Source organism: Lissotriton helveticus, chromosome 4_1, assembly GCF_964261635.1.
Source record: "Lissotriton helveticus chromosome 4_1, aLisHel1.1, whole genome shotgun sequence".
Taxonomy (NCBI): domain Eukaryota; kingdom Metazoa; phylum Chordata; class Amphibia; order Caudata; family Salamandridae; genus Lissotriton; species Lissotriton helveticus.
The window spans coordinates 398,086,566-398,102,310 of NC_136063.1; the positions used below are offsets into that span (position 1 = coordinate 398,086,566).

At 45.5% G+C, this 15,745-nt stretch overlaps 1 protein-coding gene across 1 annotated transcript in view; it reads right to left on the reverse strand.

The window, feature by feature from the left end:
* FZD6 (frizzled class receptor 6) overlaps positions 1–15,745 on the reverse strand; it is a 243,356-nt gene that overhangs the window by 187,055 nt on the left and 40,556 nt on the right. Inside the window, exon 2 of the mRNA XM_078686904.1 lies at positions 4,165–4,533. Within this exon, the coding sequence (XP_078543030.1) occupies positions 4,165–4,344 (180 nt within the window). The 5' untranslated portion in view covers positions 4,345–4,533. The remainder of the gene's footprint in view (positions 1–4,164; positions 4,534–15,745) is intronic.

Consider the following 15,745-nt stretch of genomic DNA (forward strand, 5'->3'; position numbering starts at 1 on the left):
AGAGAGACCTCAGGCATGTATGGGAGCATGGGAGAAGACAGTGCGCGCCCCTCGGACAACCCAGACTAAACAGCGGTGGTGGCTACAACATGCTGTGCCTTACCCTAGGAACCCTATCCCAGGCCTCATCAATGCCTTGTTGGGGTTGAAGCCCTTTACTATTCAGTAGTCTACTTGTTTGAACAAGATCCAAACAAAGGGTCTAGGGGTCTCATGGGAGCTCTCTATCCAGAGGCTCAAGCTCAGTCACATTCGACAACACAGTTGCACAGCACTTGTGCTGCACCGTAGTGACCTTAGGTTGGGTAAGAGTGAGGCACATTTACAAACACACACACAAGACTGCCAGTCGTACGCATCAGCATACCTCCTTCTACTGCAGAGAAGCTTTTCAAGCTGCATGGCAACACGTGCCTCGCTTAACTGTACAATGTGGCCAAGCACCACTACCAGACATCTCATTGTCCCTCTTCCTCACCACTATGCCACAGTGAGCCATGCTGGAGGTAGGGCGGAGAGCAGCTGCTCATGAGCGTCGTCTTGTCCTGCTCAATCTGCCTCATCTGCATGGATAGCAAAGGGGTGGCCAGCACTGCTCTTCACTTCTTCTAGACACTTTCTAGACCCTCTCCCCCCCACGTCAATGGATGCCACAGAGAGCTGTGCTGGAGCCTGAAGAAGGAATTCAGAGGTGCAAGGGAGCGGTGGGGCTGCACGGTGTGTAACTGCAGAGAGTCAGAGACAGAGCTATGGAGCCAGAAGGCCACGTCCCACTTAAGAGAGCCTAGTAAGACCACGCAGAGGCTGAAGGACAGCATCCGTTGCACTGCAAGGGGGATCCTCTGAGTCGTATAGTCGGTTTCCATTGGTGCACTTGTTGCAAAGCAGCAGGCACACTACTCTCGGTCCTTGTTACCAATGCAGGATGTTAACATTTTTAATTACTAAACACCCATTAAATTGTTGTGGGCTGATCCAAAGCGTGAAAAACAGAACATTAGGCCAGTGCTTGAAGGGAGTGATGTGCTGATATGAGGTTTGGAAAAAGCTGCAGCTGTTAATAGCCAGACTTAAAATGTAGACCCTTAAAAGCACACCTCTGTTAGAAGGATCATTTAGACCAAACTGGGTGCTAAAGAGGGTTCTTTACATATGTATTGATGTGCAAATGTCACATGGGGGTAGAGAATAGCTGGAGTGCAGGGTATGCATGATTACTTAACTTTTGCTCTGTGTTGGTTTGACTCCAAATTTGAAACAGATGTACAACCTAAGAGAGGAAAAGCCCTCATTATGGCCATTGCTGGAAGCTAATATAATACACATGGATTTGTTTTTTAGAAATTACCCCGGCTCAAGAATTAGGTCGAGATTCTTTCTAGTTATCCAAAGCATGAAAGAACATTGTCCAAGAGACTGATTATTATTTCTGAAACTTGCTTTGGTCTGTAGTTTTAACTTATGTCCAGACATCCATTATATTTGACGCCTCAGTAATAATGGCCCAGAAAGTGTTTTTTCATGTCATGAATACGCTTCCAAAAAATGCAGTGATCTACAAGACCCAAGCTCGACTCATGACATGGTCATCTTTGCATCCATCTGAGCTTGGTAAAAACTGAGTCTCAAAAACTGGGTCATAGTTAAAACCGGTTAGTTAAGCACTTTTACTTTCGATCATCATTTTAGATATCATCCATTCCATATTGCTCCTTTGGTAGTGCTTTTCATTGGGCTAATAGGTTTAATCGAGATATACCTAATTATATTTGTAGATTGGATTCCTACTATAATGTTACTGTCTTTCCCTTTCTAGAGTCGCATTCAAACCCGACTATATATTTTTGGTTGTACTGCTATTTAGTTAATCAGTTACAAGGCAACTTTCCATTGCACTTTCATGAGAAGGATTAGAGTGAACTCATTTCCGGTGTACTTTAGTGGCGTTTCATTCTTATTAATGGGATAGACAGAATCATGATCAAATTATATTTCCAGTAAGTCATAGAATTATTCAGACACTTTCTGTTTAACTTAAACAGGAAACTTCTATTGAGCAACAACTCACTCTGTACACAGCATAAAACTCACAGACCCACACAAATACATGACACTTTCTAGAGGGGAATAAAGCTTTTCGAGCTTTTTCTAATTGACATTAAGGATCTAGTATGATTTGTCATTTATACCAGTAGATCATTTCATATAAAAATGGCTAACTAAGCTGCCTGAAGCATCTGTCGCTGTAAACGTACGGCTTCAATTTTGACAGCTTGAGCCAACAGCGGCAACCCTCTTTTACTCTTTACTCTCCATCCTCCAGTCCTCGTGCTATCCTATATCCTTACAATTTCTGCTGCTTCATTTTAGAAGGTACCTACAGCTCTAACCGAAAATCATTACCTGCATTCTTGGCACTGCTGCACGCACTAGGCGGACACTATAGGAGTGCATTCTTCCAAGAAATGGACCACTCTTCAGGATGCAGGTGGTGGGTTCTTGGCACAAATTCCTTACATGCATACGCCCTTAAGCCCCACGTGTATCCTATCTGGCAACCTGGAGATCTTCCTCAAAGACCCAGCCTCCTCCACCATCCTCAGCAAATTGGGACTGAGGCCACCTGCTGGAGCTCCTTACATCTCTCTTCATTGACAACAAAAAAGAGCAACTAGCTGTTACTTTTTTGGCTGTGGAACTGGAAGCCCTGGGCTTCGACTCATGGCTCCCCCACTTGACCAGTTCTAGGGGTACTCGTTTTATCTGCTTGTGTCCTGAAACCGCCCAGAAATAGGATCACCCCATTCATTATTAAGCGTTCTATCAAACTGGCCACTTATAATTAACCCTGTTTCTATTAATATTCTTTCTGTTCTGATGTTCTCTTTAGAAGCTGCATTAAAGTAGCTGATATAACAGTGTTTTTTAGGAAAAATGTAGCTGCTAAACAAGTCCGGCTTTCTGAGGAAAAATGTACAGCAGAGGCTAATGCAAGTACAGTCTTCTAATGACACATAGCAGTATTACGCTGTTACAAAGACAGCTTTCTATACTACAGCAGAAGTGTCTGTACCAGTGGTACTTACTGATGAAACACTGACCAGTGAAACTGGTCTCATAATGTAAGTGGTATGCATGCGTAAGGGAAGCCTAGACTGCGACTGCCTGCTCTGTGTGTGGGAGAAACGCTAGGACTGCTGCAGCTCAAGCTCTACCTGGTCTGAATGTGTGTGACGGAAGCTTACACTGCTTTTGTCCATCATGCTGTAGCTGTTATGTATTAAGGACGCTTGCACCGATGCTGCCCATGATGTGTATATAATGTGTGATAGTTCAGCAAACCCATGTACACAGTGTCATCTTCGCATGTCAAATACAAATCACATCGGTGCAGTAAATCTTCGCATGTATGGGTATTGGTGTTCCCCACTGCCAATCTTGAACAAATATCCCCAAAGGACACGTTACATTTGTAAAAGAGGAAACAAAGAACAATCCTCATCATGCAAATCAGTTTTCTCTTTCAGAGCGTTTGGTTGCAATCTTAACGGCAGAAAATATATCCAATGCCATTTGAAGATATCAACAGTACAAGCAAATACATTCAATCAAAATATCACCCTTTATTGCCATGTACAGGACAAGGAACTATATTCAACCCTTTGCCAAGTTTCATTTCCTGCTCGACTCTAAAGCAAAGAAGAACATCACAAGGTTTACATTTAGACAATTACTGGGACCAGCCGGGATTTCTCATGTATATGCTGGCCAAAGATTATCAAAGGTCCCTTGCTAAGCTTTGTTTAACTGTGTATATAGCCAGACTGAGGTAGCATGTGCCTTCTTCCATCAATAGCATTACTAGCACTGTCTGCTGAGGCCATCCTTCTTGCCTCACGTTCCTATTCCTGTCTTAGAGTGAGTGTGATCTGCTCATCTCCTTGTACACTTATTTTTGCAGGAATGCATAGAGTTTATGCAAAAGATTTGTGAAAATCAAACTTCCCTATGACACCTGGTGCCCCACCAACCTGCGTTAGTTCACGATTGTAAGATAGCCATAGAATCAACTCAACTAGTCAAGAGGTATTAAGACTTTCTCATCATACACTCCCATGAATAGCAAAAGACATACTGTACGCTATGCAGTGTGAAGAAACGTACCTCCATACTTGAAGCAGCAATAGCTTGGTCATAGTGTCCCATCATATTTGGGAAGAAAGTCATGTTGTAGGTCATCCCAGTGCATCTGGGAACGGATACTGGTTCACATGTAAAAAGGCTGTGTCCTTGGATTAGTGGCAAAGTCAGGCTCCAAAATGTAAAGACCTCAAGCACCGTCATTGTTTCGAAGTTTACCTTGTGGGTAAATGAAAAAAAGTCCCACTGATAATGTTGTAAGTCATATATGGATCCCAAAGGTTATCTTGAATTGTCGAGATGACTAAGAGAATAAACGTGAGGCCATAGCTGACTTTCTTTAGTGCTTCTCATTCTGAATGATGCTTTTCTCTTTCCTGTTCAGCTTCAACCCTGCAGTTAAAGCAAAAGAATTTAAAGATTACATGAAGCAAAATGATTAAAGATGCGCTGCAATAGTAGAAGATCAGCATTAGAACATTAAAATGCCTGTGATAAAAGCATAACACTTTAATGATTATGACTCTATAATAAAGTTGGATATGTTCCAAGGTTGCCCCTTGGAGCATCTTCGTTTGAGGATCTGTACCGAGTCATTCACACAATATATTAAGCCAGCAAACAAGGTTAAGTATTTTACTAACCTAGTAGCATATATGATCTAAGCTAATGTGATAATTGCAATCATTACAGAACAGCTACATTTGTCAGATTTTCTAAACATGTACAGAATATAGCTAAAACAAATAATGACACCAGAAATTAGTGCTGTACACATTTAGGAATGAGTAACATATCAGAGTTAAAAAAAAATGGCCATTGCAGCTGGAAATCAACACAGAGGAAGACTGGACTTCCTCTCTCTGAGGTCTGGCCCAATCACGCCAGAGCTTGCCGGAGGCCCTCAAAAATTTCATCAGATGGATCACTACATGTGCCAACACCCTCAAGCACAACACAAGGGATAGAGCCGGATCACAAGCCAATTGGTACACAAAGAAACTCAGGCTGACAAAACGTCACTGCAAGCAACTAGAGCTCAAGTGGATAATGAGCCAAAACACCATGTACAAATAAATCTTCAAATCCGCCCTGAGAAGCTACCACCAACAGATCCAGAACATCAGGTGCACAGTACTTGCAGATGGCATCGAAGTCAGCACTAACAGCAGCAAAGAAATCTTCACAATCATCAAAGATTTCTCCATGCCTGCAGCCGCAACAGCCCCTCACAAGACCTCTGCAAGAAGCTTTTGGAATTCTTCTGCAACAAGTTCACCTCCATAAACTACAACTTCAACCCTCAACCTGATCCAGTCGCCCTCGCAACTAAACTTTCCATCTCACCTGGAGAACCGAACCGTGGCATGCCGTCATCACGAATGAGATCAATGCAATCAAGAAGTCCATCCACTCCCAGGCACAGTGAGACCCCTGCTGCCACAATGTTTTCACCAATGCCTCTGTCGACTGAGTCACCTTCCCGGACACCTGGAAATATGCCCAGTCACTCCCATGCTCAAGAAATCCTTTGCAGACTCAGTCACACCCACCAACTACATGTTGATGATCTCCCGCCTACTGTACCGGACCAAGAGCTTAGAGAAGCTCAACAACAAACACCAATCTCCTCAATGACACACAATCTGGCTTGAGGCTCACCCACGGAACCAAAACAATGTTCATCGCCAACATAGAGGACATCAGCATGATGCTATACAGAGGAAATACGGCAGGACTCATCCTCCTGGACCTCTTTACAGTATTTGACACAGTATCACACCCCATCCTCATCAGATGCCTTTACGAGATTAGCATCCAAGGACATGTTCTCCATTGGACCTACCCCTGCTTGATGAACAGAACACACGCTGTCAGCCTGGAAACTCATCTGTGGAGTGTCTCAAGGCTTACCCTTTTCAAAGCATACATGATCATAATAGGCAATGTCACCCGCGCTCTCGACAGCAACATCCTCTCCTACGCTGATGACACAACTCAATCTCCCTCTCGGACAAGACCCCCGACAGAGGGGAACAAGTTCACCAACTGGATCAAGCTCAAGACCAACAAGACAGAAGTATTGATCTCTGACAAGACGTCTTCACCATGGGACTTCCCATATTGGCCGTTCAATTTGTGACCCACACCCAGAGCCAAAATCTTCAGTATCATCACTGACAGTGAACTGCACATGACCGCGCACGTCAGCGCTTTCACAGCCTCCTGCTTCCACATCCTGAAGATGCTGAGGAAGATCTTTAAATGGCTCCCAAGCAACACCAGAAAACTGTCACCCACACCCTGGTCAACAGCAAACTGGACAACGGTAACACCCTTTTCCACCGGAATCACCATGCAACTCACTAGAAGACTACAAACCGTTTAGAAATCGGCAGCCTGCCTCGTCCTCAACCTCGCACAGACCACACATCACACCAAACGGTCAGGAGCTCACCTGACTCCCGATACACAAGCTCTCCGTTCAAACTCCTCACTCACACATTCAAGGCACTACACAAAAAAGGTCCAACCTACTTGAACAATGTTGTATCTCGTTACACGAACCAGCCACACACCTACACTTTGGCGGACTCCTATTTGCATACACGGAAACAGGTCCTGAGCTCGGGCCTGTTGATACATCACAGTAAAGCATGGAACAACCTCCCACTACACATCACAGCCTCCTCCTATATTCTTGAATTCCATATGAAGCTGAAGACTATGCTTTTCAAAATAACACCACCCACCCACAGGCAAGGCTAGGCACATACACCTGCTAGGCGCCCGGATACCCTTGTGGGTGATAATGCACTTTACAAATAGAATTACTATTACATAAGAAACGTGAAGCAAATAATCAAGACTCAGCCCTGAACCTAGTAATCCCACCAAGACACCCTTATAACACGTATACACCCGTTTTTTCAGAACCTAAAACCACTACAATCGCAACCTCTGTATTCCTAATAATGTAATGTAATGTAATGTAAGGTACACTTATATAGCGCGACTGTCACCCAAAGGGTATCCTGGCGCTTAGATTACAGAACAGCGGGAGCAACAGAGAAAGCAAGGTCTACTCTCTAGGGAACAGACTGGTTTTCAATTCCTTCCTGAAACCGAAAAAGGTGTTCAACTGTCTAAGCCTCAGGGGAAGAGCGTTCCAGAGTTCGGAGGCAGTAAAGCTAAAAGATCTACCTCCTGTTCGCACTTTCTTAACTTGGGGGATGCAGATCAGGTGAGCAGAGGAAGAACGTAAATATCTAGCCGGCACATACCAAGCAAATTTTCTCTGGAGTACCCTAGGCCCAATTTTATGTACTCCCTGTAGATAATGCATAATGCCTTAAAATGTTATCCTTTGTACAACAGGCAACCAATGAAGGTCCCAAAGGGCTCGAGAAGATCACGCATCCCATGGCCGGTTTAATGCGAGTTTTGCTGCCATTGTCTGCACTCTCTGCAACTTCTTGAGCAGAGAGGCTGGGGCACCCAAAAGCAACGGATTGCAGTATTCAATTCTGCTCAACACAATGCTCCGAACCACTTGGGGCCTAGTGGCAACCACCAAAAATGGGAGGATCTTGCGCAAAGCTCGAAGTAAAGCCATACAGGTGCACACCGTTTTATTCACCTGGGAGTCTAGCTGGAGATTACTGTCTATCAGGACCCTTAAATTGCGCACAGTTTTAGTAGGCAGTAAGGAATTATTAGTCGAGCCTGGCCAAAAGTCTGTAGGAAGGGGACGCTGAATGTGGCCGGTCATGCAACACAGAACTTCTGTTTTATCCTCGTTAAATTGTAGGGAATTCAGTTTCAACCAGCCTGCCGTTTGGTATAGACAGTCATAAAACTTTTCTATGGACACTGCATTGTTGCCCTCAAAAGAGAAGACAAGCTGAGTGTCATTTGCATAATTGATGACATTAATTCCAAACGATGTTATCAGAACAATGAGAGGGCGAAGGTATAGATTAAACAAGATAGGGCTGATGGCTGAGCCCTGAGGAACCCCTTGTTTAACCCTGCTGTATTCAGAGAAGAAGGGCGGCAGAAACACTGCCTGCTGCCTATCCAAGAGGTAAGAATGGATCCAATCTCGGACCTTGCCCACAATACCCAATTCCTCCAGCCTCCTGATCTGAGTCTGGTGATTGACTGAGTCGAACGTGGCTGACATGTCAAGCAGCACTAGAAAGGCTGCCTGACCACTGTCTGCCTGCATTCTCATATCATCCAGGACCGTCACCAAGGCAGTCTTGGTCCCATGTGCGGGACGAAACCCAAATTGGACCTCGCCCAGCAGCTGGTTATCCTCAACATACTTAGAGAGGGATTTAGTTACTACCCTTTCTAGAATCTTAATCGGGTAGGGTAGCAGGGAAATAGGTCTATAATTGGCTGGGTTGTGCAGATCCGGTGATGACTTTAATATAGGGGAGACCACGGCCATTTTCCAGCAGTCTGGAACTACAGCTGTGAATAAAGATTGGCAACAGATCTGGTATAGAAGCAGGAAAAGTTTGCCTCCAAACAGCTTCCAGAACTTATGAGGAAGCGGGTCCCTGGGGCAACCAGAGGAAACCCCAGCAGCAATTACTAGACAATCCTTGTATAAGGCTTCGGGAAGTGATCCAAAGGTGATAGTCACGTTATCAGTCTGTATGTACCCAACCTCTTCACATGAGGGTTTCAGTCCCATTAAAATGTTACTGATTTTTTCCTTGAAAAAGCTTGCCAGGTTATCACACAGTTCTTGTGAAGCCGGGCTAATGGATTTAGCACAATCTGGGTTTGATAAGCCTCTAACCAGATTGAAAAGGGTTTGTGATTTATTCAGGGCAAAAAAAATAATTTACTCAAGGTATTTAGCCTTGGTTTTACCTATTAGTACTTTATAGGAGTGGAGCATATTTTTAAAGGCTACCATGTCTGCCTCAAAATAGTTCTTCCTCCACTTCCTTTCAGCCTGTTTACAGTTTGTCTTCAACAGTCGCAGCTCCTCATTATACCATGGGGCGAATGCCTTTTTACAGTTTTTAACTTTTCTCAATGGTGCAAGTTGGTCAATTGAATTGCAAATCTGATCACATAGATTCAGGTAGTTCTCCTCCACCGAGTCATACTTAGCAAAATTTTCGTTAACAAGTCGGGGGAGGTGCACTGACCTGAGTAATCTAGACCACTAGGCACATACACCTGCTAGGCGCCCGGATACCCTTGTGGGTGATAATGCGCTTCACAAATAGAATTACTAGAAGATAAAAAACGTGAAGCAATTAATCAAGACTCAGCCCTGAACCTAGTAATCCCACCAAGACACCCTTATAACACGTATACACCCGTTTTTTCAGAACCTGAAACCACTACAATCGCACCCTCTGTATTCCTGATAATTGGCGTAGCCGTTATCTCTTCCGCCTTTTATCAATGTAAAGAATTCTACTGTAATTTAGTAAAATATCAACATTAACTACACACAGTCACTCCCACATTGAAATAACAAAACTACGCCCCTATCCTGCTTACTTAAGGAACTATGTGTTGAAAAGACTGAACACCCGACCCAAAATATAATTTTCATAATTTATATTAGTACCCAAAATGTAATTTTCATAATGTATATGAGTTTTAAAATTGTTAGTAACGAGTAAGTAAAGACGTCTCAGCACTAATACCAAGACAGCCATTTGTAACTGTGACCTAACCATATTGCAGATGATTCTCATCATACTTCCGGAACCAGTTCTGTGCACTTGACTATCAATACAACAGGGCTTCTTTAAAAATGACACATGGTAGCTCTATTGTTCATGCCAGTAAAATGTGCCAGTATCCAGTGGGCAGGGTCTATATTATGGCAACGTTAAAAATAAAAGTTTAAAACGCGTATTCAAGAAACATCAGCAACATGCTTTAGGTAAGGCAGAGTGGGAAACTCTTGTGCAATCATGAACGTAAAAAAAATAATAAAATTACTATTCTTCAAAAAGTATCAAGACAACCGTGGAAACTTCAGATAGTGCCCCATGGCATCCTTTTTAGGTCTTGTCCTTTTCCATTGCGAAGCAATGGGAAATGGGGGAGAATTCAAGTGCTCCATCGGATAGTCAAACCACCTCTTTTTTCCGTGGCGTTTTCTTCGAGTGCACGTACAGGCACGCGCATTTGGCCCATACACTTTCATGGCCATCTGTTCCTGTTCCTAATGGCCCTCCCCCCTCCCCCAGCACAGAGCGCGCATCGCGACCGCACAGCACATCAAAGGGCTTCTCCCAGCGTGTGCTGTGCGGCGTCTCCTCCCCTAATTATGTGGCCGGCCGTACTTGTGTTTCCTGGCCGCTTCCCGGCCGATCAACTTGTATCAGTTTGCTTACATTACCATGGTTTAAGGCACACATAATTTCCTGTATCATGCCTTGCACTCCCTACCTTCTCGGGACATTCTTTGCACTTGTAATCATAGCAAACAAGGCAACTTTCGGATCAGCTACGGTCAGACAGCTATCTTGTTCGCTGTCCTTGTTTTCGACGTTTTATGTTCTCTTCCTAAGCCTTACATCAGTGACGGCCCTTCGCTAGCCTTGCACACCAAAGCCTGTGATGTCACTTATATCACAGTTGCTTGAACTAGATTACCTACCCATGCCACCTGAATTTGGCACACATTTTATATTCTCTTGCTGGACATCTCATGCCGTATCGTTATTTTTACTCCTCAATTTCCACACCTGGCATTAGTTTCTTTTCATGCCTTGCACCATTTTGTCATGCTTTACTCTACTCATGCCTTGCAAGCCCTGAACCTATTATCTTCCCTACCCAATCTTTCCACCTGATATCTTCACATGCCATATACCTGTATTCTCCTCCTATGCATATGCACCCGTTATCGTCTCTCACATCAGGAAGGTTTTGTTTCCCATGCCTGCTCCTTGCATCAATCTCATGCTCTGCACCTGAAATGTCACATCAAAGGCTCTGTGCCACTTTCACCCACACAGCAACACTTACAGACACACAACGCCACTCACACCCACGCAAGCCCACTATCATCCACGCAACACCACACTCACACACGCAACGCCACTCATCCACGCAACCCCACTCATACTCATCCACGCAACCCCACTCATCCACGCAACGCCACTCATCCACGCAACGCCACTCACCCAAGCAACACCACTCACACACGCAACACAACTCACCCACTCAACGCCACTCACACACGCAACGCCACTCACACACAACGCCACTCACACACGCAACGCCACTCACACACGCAACGCCACTCACACACGCAACGCCACTCACACACGCAACGCCACTCACACACGCAACGCCACTCACACACGCAACGCCACTCACACACGCAACGCCACTCAGCCACGCAACGCCACTCAGCCACGCAACGCCACTCAGCCACGCAACGCCACTCACACACGCAACGCCACTCACACACGCAACGCCACTCACACACGCAACGCCACTGACACGCGCAACGCCACTGACACGCGCAACGCCACTCACACACGCAACGCCACTCACACACGCAACGCCACACGCAACGCCACTCACACACGCAACGCCACTCACACACGCAACGCCACTCACACACGGGTGCAGATTGTGGGTGCAGATTCAGAGAAAACTCAGCAGCACCACCACCATTGCAATGCAATAGGTCTCGTTTTAACGCAAATTTAAGCTATAGGCCTTGTAAATGGCAAAGCCTTTTATTTATGTTCCAAAAACCAGAACGCAAAAATAAAGGGCATAATCATTTACAATGCTAATAGTTCAGACTCGCGTTATTGCGAGACCTATTGCATTTTCAATGCTTGTTATATATGTCAAAGTTTTGAGGCCTCATCTATCTTACGCCTCCTAGTTAAAGTAACATGAAAAGTTCGGGAAAATGTAACCTCCCTATAAAACATATACTATTGGGAACACCACAAAGTCCCCGACACTAGCATCCTTCAACCTCTACAGGATCAGGTTGCTGTTAATAAGAAGACGGATGTCCAGAAGGTACTGAAAGGAGAGGTTAAGATGACAGTGCATTGTAAAAAGGTACACATCAATGTAGCCTACAGTGAAGGTTATAATTTGATATAAGAATGTTGTAATTGAGTAAGATTAAGTATATGCCTTGTAATGGGAGAGCACCTCCACTTCTCAGCAATAAGTCAGTTTTGTGGGATAGTGGCTAGCTGCACTTCCATACTTCGGATAAATAAAGCTATGGGGCGTGCAGGGGTGCGAGAGGAATAAAGGCGCACTGCGCTATAGCCATCTTTACACTGCAGAGGAGTCCTTTCACAATATCTGAACAACAAGTCATAAACCTGTGCGTCTGTGAAACCTCACACCAGCCCTTTAAAGGAATCCCAGTCACACAACAACAGTAATTCCCTATCGGACTAGTTCACTCCCACAGATCTGCCCTGTCCTGCTGGGCAATCAGAAATACAACAAGCCAGGTGCGGGGAGCTGTAGAAAACACATGATTAATAGCGCCAAAGCATTTGCTACAATGCCCAGAAGGCAGTAAAAGAAGCCAAACTTACTGGAGGGGAAGCAACAAGAAAAGGATTCATGTCAGCGGCTGAGGATGGCACCAGGGAAGGCTTCTCAGGTGTCGTGATATTCACCTCCCCGAACATGCCCAGTCATGGAGACAAGGTGATCACTGCTGGATTTCAGGAGCAGGGCACCCAGAACGTCGAATAACACAAGTGTAGGTAGTACCAACATTCCCGGCATACAGGAAACTTCAGATCTGCCCCCTGGCGACTAACTTATCTGACAACCGAAGAGAAGTGCCCCTCGTGTGAACTCGCAAACATGCACTGCGGAAATGCAGCCCCACAGCACTAGAGCTGCAGCTAAATCTAGATCTTCAAGGTCAAACACATAAGGAAAGACAGACAGCGGGGCCACAGCAAGGTCATTTCGAGCCGTTGTTGAACTTTCGACTACGTTACAGCCCTTTCCAAGGGGGTGGGTGTCTGTTCGCTCGGAAATGCGCCTCTTGGGCGCTGGGAAAGTTCCTGTCAGACGCAAGCCCGCAATAGAACAGAAGATTTAAGTACATTTACACAACACTGTTAATAAAGTAGTCAAAAGTTTACACAAAGGCACTTGCACATAAATCATTCACTTAACTAAAGAGGAGGTCAACAAGAGGGAAGTTATACAATCGCTGTGGCCCTAATGACTGAATTAAAGTATTTTCCTCATTACAACATAACACTTGGGAGGGCGAAAAAGTAATTTAAACCTGCAGATGTCATTTAGTAATGCGCAAAATCTGTCATACCAATGGACTATCTGCAGTACTTTGTTTAGTCAGGAGTAGTAAGAATGCACGCAACAACTGAAAACTCGCTCCTTTAACGGTTATACACGTTTTCACAGTGTTTCCATCTCTGCAAAAGTGCATAACGTAACTCATGTAAAAGGCAGGAGTAAGTGTGCACCCCATGTAAGAAAACTAAAGGGACCCCCAATATTTGAGGGCGTTGTAAAAGGACTTTCTCATCCAGGATTTGTTTTTCCTTCATGTGGAGCAAAAAAAAAAAAAACAAGCATTGGAAATGCAATAGGTCTTGGATTTATTTGAGTTAGAGCTAATGGCATTGTAAATGGCAATGTCTTTTAGCCATGTGTTATGGAGTGTATGCATGTGGTGTGCAATGGAATTATGTGGTTTGGATTGGAGTTGTTCACCCTGCACACTCACAAACTGTTCACCCTGCACGCTCACACACTGTTCACCCTGCACGCTCACACACTGTTCACCCTGCACGCTCACACACTGCTCACCCTGCACGCTCACACACTGTTCACCCTGCACGCTCACACACTGCTCACCCTGCACGCTCACACAATGTTCACCCTGCACGCTCACACAATGTTCACCCTGCACGCTCACACACTGTTAACCCTGCACGCTCACACACTGCTCACCCTACACGCTCACAGACTGCTCACCCTGCACGCTCACACACTGCTCACCCTACACGCTCACAGACTGTAAACCCGGCACGCTCACACACTGCTCACCCTACACGCTCACAGACTGTAAACCCGGCACGCTCACACACTGCTCACCCTACACGCTCACAGACTGTAAACCCGGCACGCTTACACACTGCTCACCCTACACACTCACACACTTCACACTCTGCACTCACACTGTGCACTCACAACTCTGCACTCGCACTCTGCACTCGCACTCTGCACTCTCACTCTGCACACTCACTACTCTGCACTCACTACTCACTACTCTGCACTCACTACTCTGCACTCACTAGTCTGCACTCACTACTCACTAGTCTGCACTCACTACTCACTACTCACTACTCTGCACTCACTACTCACTAGTCTGCACTCACTACTCACTACTCTGCACTCACTACTCACTAGTCTGCACTCACTACTCTGCACTCACTACTCTGCACTCACTACTCTGCACTCACTACTCTGCACTCACTACTCTGCACTCACTACTCTGCACTCACTACTCTGCACTCACTACTCTGCACTCACTACTCTGCACTCACTACTCTGCACTCACTACTCTGCACTCACTACTCACTACTCTGCACTCACTACTCACTACTCTGCACTCACTACTCACTAGTCTGCGCTCACTACTCACTAGTCTGCGCTCACTACTCTGCACTCACTACTCACTACTCTGCGCTCACTACTCTGCGCTCACTACTCTGCGCTCACTACTCACTACTCTGCGCTCACTACTCACTACTCTGCACTCACTACTCTGCACTCACTACTCTGCACTCACTACTCTGCACTCACTACACTCACTACTCTGCACTCACTACTCTGCACTCACTACTCTGCACTCACTACACTGCACTCACTACTCTGCACTCACTACACACTACTCTGCACTCACTACTCTGCACTCACTACTCTGCACTCACTACTCTGCACTCACTACACACTACTCTGCACTCACTACTCTGCACTCACTACACACTACTCTACACTCACTACTCTGCACTCACTACTCACTACTCTGCACTCACTACCTACTACTCTGCACTCACTACTCACTACCTACTACTCTGCACTCACTACTCACTACCTACTACTCTGCACTCACTACTCACTACCTACTACTCTGCACTCACTACTCACTACCTACTACTCTGCACTCACTACTCTGCACTCACTACTCACTACTCTGCACTCACTACTCTGCACTCACTACTCACTACTCTGCACTCACTACTCTGCACTCACTACTCTGCACTCACTACTCTGCACTCTGCACTCACTACTCTGCACTCTCCACTCACTACTCTGCACTCTGCACTCACTACTCTGCACTCACTACTCTGCACTCTGCACTCACTACTCTGCACTCACTACTCACTACTCTGCACTCACTACTCTGCTCTCACTACTCTGCACTCACTACTCTGCACTCACTACTCTGCACTCACTACTCACTACTCTGCACTCGCTACTCACTACTCTGCACTCACTACTCTGCACTCACTACTCACTAGTCTGCGCTCACTACTCTGCACTCACTACTCACTACTCTGCGCTCACTACT